The sequence below is a fragment of the Corvus kubaryi genome, unplaced genomic scaffold (genome assembly GCF_017639235.1).
Source record: "Corvus kubaryi isolate FWS band 111438036 unplaced genomic scaffold, C.kubaryi_AGA036_p1.0 74, whole genome shotgun sequence".
Lineage (NCBI taxonomy): Eukaryota > Metazoa > Chordata > Aves > Passeriformes > Corvidae > Corvus > Corvus kubaryi.
Window position 1 is genome coordinate 1,382,635 of NW_024582061.1, and position 6,928 is coordinate 1,389,562.

Here is a 6,928-nt window from a genome sequence, read left to right on the forward strand (position 1 = left end):
ACTGACTTTTAGAAAGAAAGCCCAAGAGGAAAGCATAGAAAAAACAACTCAACGTGTTATCTAAAGTTTTGTCCTAAAAACATGTTGGCAGTAATGAAAGGGAAAAGTCATAGAAATGCATATGGATAGGAAAACTTACTGAGCAAATATTTAGGTCTCTATATCTAGAATTTCTTTCCATTTTTGCTAGAGCAGTATATGTTCCTTAGGCATGTGTTATAGCAAATACAAATACATAGGAATTGTCTTGGCAAGAAGTAAAGAGCAAGTCCTGCACAACTCTCCACAATGGAGAGAAAATATATCCTTCTACATTTGGGGGAGGATTGAAGGGACAGTAAAAGAGGAGAGGGTTCTAATAACCCTTAAAAGACTGAAAGACATTCTCCAGAAACATGCCTTCCTTGTCTTTTCTTCCAGAGTACTCCTGCGCCTACACTCCTGGACTTTCTTATCCTCCTACATAATTCTGGGCTTGTAATCCTGAAGCTTTTGGTGACAAGTTTCTTCAGCTCATTGACAGGGTATTCACATGTGCATGGCACAATTCCAGAACAAAAAAGTCATGGAGATTTTGCTTTTCAGTCATGGTTCTCACGGAGAGAGGCCTGTCTGGTTTTCACAGAACCCTTCCATGTAGAGTTTTACTGTAACACTACGCAAGTTACAGACCTGGGGTAGGCAGGAGAGATGCTCTACAGAAGGGCAGTGGAGCATCAAGGGGGAAAGAGCAAAAATAATGAGAAGAACCAAGCAGACAGGCGAACCTGGAGTTGCAAAAACTTATCTGTCAGGTAATTAACAGGTAGATGTGCTTTGCCAGCAGCCATGAAAGGCGCCAGTGAGAGTCCACTGAGGGTAAAACAACATGCAAAGGTTGTGGGCTGAAGAAATTGGGCTTGCAACATTAACCAGCTCTGTAATGCATGGTGTCGGCACGACTGTAGAGCTCCTTTGATCTACAGCTGGTCCCAGGTTTTTGTTGCTTGGGGTAACTTGGGAGGACTAGAGGGTTAAACCGTGTTTTGGGGTTAGGAGGCTCTGTGCATTTCAGCCCCAGTTACACAGTCCTGTGCACTGAGAAAGCCCATGACACCGTTCTACCCTCAGCATGCTATATTGCCAGGTACACATGGTATGTTTTTCCCATTGCAAAAAAGGTGTTTGTCAGTCTAACTGTATAATTGCAGGTCATTTTGTTTAGCTCTTTAAACTCTCTTCTGAGGTCTAGCCTTGTTGGGTGTTTAATACGCAAACATATCTCTATTCAATCTTACCTATTCATCTGAATATTTCATATTGCTTTGTACCCACTTTTTATATTATGTTAGTAACCCAACATATGTACTAATTCCATGCTGTCGTCCTACACATTCTGGGTGCTGTCACCTTTCCTTATAATTTCTAAAGTAATTTTTTTTTTTCAATTTCAAGGCATGCTAAACATCTAATTTCTGGAACCTGATTGTTTCAAAGGATTGAGAGAGTTGTCTTCATCCAAATGCATTTGGATTCAAGGATATTCAGGATTTGAGTGCTTGAGCTACACCTTGGCAGGGAGAGGAGTGGCCAGCCACAGATTTACCAGAGCTCTCTGGTTTTAGACAGGGAATTTTATTCTGGGTCTCACAGTGAAATGCTGGACTTTACCTTCTAGAGCTACCAAGAAATCATACCACAATTATTCTCCTGTCTTTGTGTAGCTGCTTCAATACATGGAAATATCCTGTCTTAGGCAGGTAAGCCAAGCTTATGGCGGTTCAGCATAAAAATATCTTTTATCTTTTCTGCTGAGCAAAAGCATTAGCTTTAGATGAGCCTGAAAATACTTGATACCCTTTGGATTCACCTGTTCTGCCTATAAGCGAATACATCGCCGAGGGATGGTAAAGTGGAAGGAAGTCCTATTCCAAATCCTCTTAGAGAGGATCATTATTACAGTACCACGTCAAAGGAGAATCTAAGGATCTCAACAGCACTCTCCTTGGGCATTGTATACTGCATAACTAGAGGCTAAGAGAGCAAGCTTGCCCTAAAGTCTCAGTTATAAAATGTACAAGGTGTAAAAGCAGGGAAATGATGGATTTACATGCAGCTCAGTGACTGAGCCAGAGACAAACCCATTCCCGTAACAGTCAGCTTAATCCTGCCCTGATCTAACCAGGATTAGAAGAGTGGGCCAGGCCTGTGTAACCCTGACTGCACCAGCTAAAGTGGGAGCATCAATCACACTGGCTGGCATTGCAGGTGAAGCTGTGCCCACTGTCCCCTTGAAGGCTCTGCCTCACAGAGCAGCTGGGCTGTTCTCTGCCTGTGCAGCTCCCTCCGGCACTGACAGATTAGGAGGCAAACTCCAGGGACTCTCTCCAGCAGTCCTAATCTTTATGGATTAGGCATGACCACTTTCCTGTAGGCATACGAACAATCTGCATTCCTTCTAATCTGCTTCCCACAAGTGTGAAGAAGCCCTGTTGTTAAGGATACGGAATTGTAAGGATGTGGAAGAACCAGCAGAACAAATGCAAAACATGCAGAGGATTTTTCTTTCTCTACATTTCCTAACCAAGCAGTGACATCAACTCACCAATATAAATGATTTGTTGTGTTATGGTGTTAGAAAACATATCTGCTTTGGAGATTTGTGCTGCTATTACTACATACACACACTCTCTCTTATGAATTATTCCAAATCACTTTATAGCAAATAACTGAATTAACTGTGTCTATGTGCCAGCAGATAATCCCCGAAATAAACTTCTTAAGAACCGACTCTCACGTTGCTGGTGAATGCATCCAGCCCTAAAGAAGATGAACAGTGAAAGGGGAGCACCAATGGAAAATGGATGTGCACCACCTTTAAAAGCAGCTAAATATGTGTATGTGTACAGACACATGCACACTCCCACATGCACTGCAAGAAACAGTGGCAGTGTTCTACATAATCCTGGCATTTAGATATTTATACTAATTACACCAATATTATTTAATGGCAGCCTTATACTTTAAATATTGAATTGGATTACCAAAATATATCCAGCATTAAAATGCATCCACTATTGGAGCCACAGTCAGTTTTCTTTTTCAGAGAGTCAGACACATTTCTTCTGGTTGTAAAAATGTTCACAGTGCCTCAGCAGGCCAAAGGCTACCAGGCAAGCACGCTGAAGAAGATTACTTTATCAGATAGCACACTTACAATATAGAAATCAATTTTATAAAGGAGTTGGTTCTTTAATTTTGGAAGTAGTTGACTAAAATTTAACTTTCTTCCCAGATATTGCACACCAGACACTGAGGTGTGGTGCCCGTTTCATTTCATTTCACCATTGCCTTATCCATTCTGAAAACCCCATTTCATGACGATGGGATTTCTCCTTGACAGGTTTTGTCGCAGAATAACAGGGCAGCATCCCATCGCCCCCGGCCTGCATTCCCCGCACCAAGAGTGACTGAGCACGGACACCCCGCACTCCGTTTGCTCGCCCGCTGAAACTCGCCCCCTCTATCCCTGAAGGAGCAGCAATGCAGAAGCCAATGAGTCGTTCCCATAGCCAAAAGATGATAGATATCTCGGGGAAAATTACCGTAACCATTGACAGTCCCTGAGAGCTCACTAAATAGCAGCTTGGGAAGCATCCTTCCCTCCGGAGTCCGGAGAGCGAAGGTAGCAGAAACAGACACCGGTAGATAATGCTCCAACAGGCTCTACTATGCTTTAATCTTCAAAAGCTACCATTAGTAAGCCAGAGAAGTATATTTATACACCAGACAAACACCACAAGTTCAATAGGCTGCTCTCCATTAAGCACTGAAATAACTCCTCTTTCTTTTCACTTCCTACAAGGAGTGAGGCGAAGCACCGCAGCCCGCCCAGCTCTCCCGCCGCTGCTCCCGCTCTGCGGGAAGGATGGGGGGGACACAGCGGAGACGGAGCAAGTGTGGCCGGGGGCTGGGGCCAGGGGTGGCGTGGAGGGGAAACGGGGGGTTCGGGTCCCAGGCACCCTGTCCCCCTTGGCCCCGCGCGCTGCTTTCTCCCCGGGAAAGCAGCCTGCTCCGTCCCTCCGGAGTGATGGATGGAGGGAGGTGCGCGTCGCTTTGGGGCTCCGCTTTGTTGGGTTTCACCTCCTGATCCCTTTCGCTTCTGCTCTGCTGGGCTGCAATAGGCACCTCCGCTGCGGCTCCGCGGGTCCAGCTCCGAGTGACCTGCAGCGGAGGGGATGAACTGGGGACGGCCCAGGGAAAGGCGAGAGAGCATTATTTATCCACCACAACTTCTCATTGTCGCGGGGCAGCGCTCAAAAGATCCCCAAGCAGTTGGCTTTAAATAAAGCAGGCATTGCTTCCCTTGTGTTTCCCCTCAGCAGTCGCCTTAGTATTATTATTATACTTCTATAGCTTTTGCTTTCGGACCTTATAATTATGTCACACAGCAAGGGAAACCGCCAGCATCCCAGCATCTGGTGTGCGGTTGAAAACTTTTGTTTTAAGATTTGAACTATTTATAGAAGGAAAACTTGGTAGGATAGTAATTTCCTACGGTTTTGAGAAAAATATGGCTACGCTTATATTAAAAGGGTGTATTTATTTATTTATTACGACTCCTTCCTCCTGTCTAAAAAAAAAATAAATAAATAAAACAAACCAACCAACTAAAGATAGCACGGCAAGCTTTTTTACAAGCTATTGGTCACCTACGCAGCAGACATATCCCTCCTGTGAACAGAAACAGGCGGCTCTGGCTGAATTGATCTAACGTGCTTCCATAAATCTAAGTGCTTTTAAAAATCGGTGGCCAAGACATGTGCATTTCATTAAGAATTAAGAATGCAGAAATAGGCTTTTAGTTTCTTTTTATGGCTGTGTTTATTCCTACTTTTCTCCCATAGCGGTGGGATATGTTTTTTCCATAGCCCACAGAAAATAGATGGACACACACACAGAGGAACACACGTACTTGTTTATGTGCATGTGTTCCTGTGCACGCTTACAGAGAAAAAACCCCACATACATATTAATCCACATATAGTTCAGGGATAGGACCTCAAATTTGCATCCGTCGGGGCACAAAAAACTGAGGTCGGCATGGGGGTGGGAGAGTAGGGAAATCCATCCGGCCCCGGCAGCCGAGATAAATGCGGGACCGGGGATGCCTAGGTGGGATTCCCCATCACCGACAGAGGTGAACCCCTCTGCCGCAGCCCCGGCAGCCTGGGCAGGCTCCGAACCGCCCCAGAGCTCTCCCGGGCCCGATCCCCGCGTTCCGGCACCGAGACTCTTGCCGTACCCCCGGGACTGGGGAGCTGCTCAAGGGAGGGAGAAGGCTCCCCGATTTTAAACCGGCTCCCTCCGCCGGGTACCTGCCGCCCCTAGCGCCCTCCTCTCCGCACGGCTGCCCCGCGGCGCGGTCGGGTCTCCTCCGGAGTGCAGGAGAGCAGAAGCCCTTGACAGTTCCCCGGCAGCCCCTCCGGACTCCGGCTGCAGCCCCGGACGGGCCCGGCTCCCCTCCGGCCGGCGCGGGGACCCCGGCTCACCACCCCCGCCACCCTAACGCGGCGGCCGGCGGGCGCAGAGACCTGCCGGGAGACCTGCAGGAGAGCGACGGCGGACACTCTCTCCGCAGCCCGCGCGGACTAGCCCAGCCGCGTCTTATCCACCGCAACGATAGATACAGATACAGATATTTTAAAAAGAGACCGAAATTCCTCGCAGTCCCACCCACCGACTCTCATTTCCCCCACCCCTACCTCCACCCCCTTCCTCGCAAGGAAAAGGTCCTGGAGCCAGCTCTAACTGCGGGACTGGAGATCCCTCCGGAGCGAAAGCAGCCGGTCGACGAGCGCCTCGGGGTTGGGCGCTCGCCGCCGGCTGCGGCAGCCCCGCGCTCCCCGGGATCTCCGCACACAAACAGCCTTCCCCCGACGGGCGCGAAGCAATGCCCATCTCCGGTTTGGCAGGAGGAGGAGTCGGGGTCGGAGTCCCCAGGGGAGACGCCGGCCGCTCCGCGTCCCGTTGCCCCGCCGCCCTCCCAGGTGCGCCGCCCCCGCTGCGGGCACGCCGGGCCCCGGCCTCCCCGGCGGGGCAGCCCCGGGAGTTACCTGGCGGTGCGTCCCTTCCCCCGGCGGGGTCCGACCAGCAGCGCCAGCACCGCCACCAGCACAGCATCTCCTCCTCCTCCGCCGCCACCACCACCACCATCCTCACCACCACGCACCGCACGGAGCTGCCGCCCGTGCTGGCTTCTCCCGGCTCCCTCTGCTCGCTCTGCGCATTGCCCCTAGGTAGCTGCTAGCGGGGGCATTGCAAACAGTATTTGAAAAAAAAAAAAATCTGGATCACTTACAGGTAACTCCCACTGGTAAGGATGAGGAAAATCTGAGGGTAATACACTGAGAGTAACACACTGCGAGATGAAAAAAGGATCATGGCTGAATCCCGTTTACACTCTTGAGTTCGCTTCCTTGGTTATTCCTTTCTGGCCCCCCCTGGTCGTAATTCCCCACCCTTTTTGGTGTCAGCTGTGGCTTGAATCTGAGTTGGAATCCAGTCCCTTGGGCTTGGGGGGGCTTTGTCTGTTTGTTTGTTTGTTTGTTTGTATTGTTGTGTGTAGTATTCCCCTGGTGCTAATGCTGCTCCCTGTGCAGAATGTGTGCTGCTGCTGCTGCTGCTGCTCTCGCTGTTGCTGCTGCCTCTGGGCTCCTGCCTGTCATGTCTCAGTGGTTGGAAGTTGTTACAGTGGGTTCTTGTGTTGGAATGAGGATGGTTTAAGGGATTTGGATGGCAGAAAGTGCCTCTCTCTCTCCCTCTCTCTCTCTGTAACTCTCCTGAGACCCGGGGCTGCCATTGGGCAGTCAGTCACTGCAATCCGCCTACTTTTTTTCTCTCCCTCTCTTTTTTTTTTTTTTTTTTTTTTTTTTTTTTTTTTTTTTTT

The 6,928-nt window shown here is 49.0% G+C and overlaps 1 protein-coding gene across 4 annotated transcripts in view; it reads right to left on the reverse strand.

Annotated features, from left to right (window-relative positions):
* The window catches only part of WNT7B (Wnt family member 7B), a 94,569-nt gene that overhangs the window by 80,824 nt on the left and 6,817 nt on the right, over positions 1-6,928 (reverse strand). Inside the window, exon 1 of one of the 4 annotated variants that reach the window (XM_042051014.1) lies at positions 6,341-6,830. The exons of 1 other annotated variant lie outside the window; for it this stretch is intronic. In XM_042051014.1, the coding sequence (XP_041906948.1) occupies positions 6,341-6,423 (83 nt within the window). In that variant the 5' untranslated portion in view covers positions 6,424-6,830. Of the gene's footprint in view, positions 1-5,744; positions 5,978-6,095; positions 6,207-6,340; positions 6,831-6,928 lie in introns of those variants that run through there. 2 more of the 4 variants (XM_042051018.1, XM_042051017.1) reach the window with 2 other exon arrangements.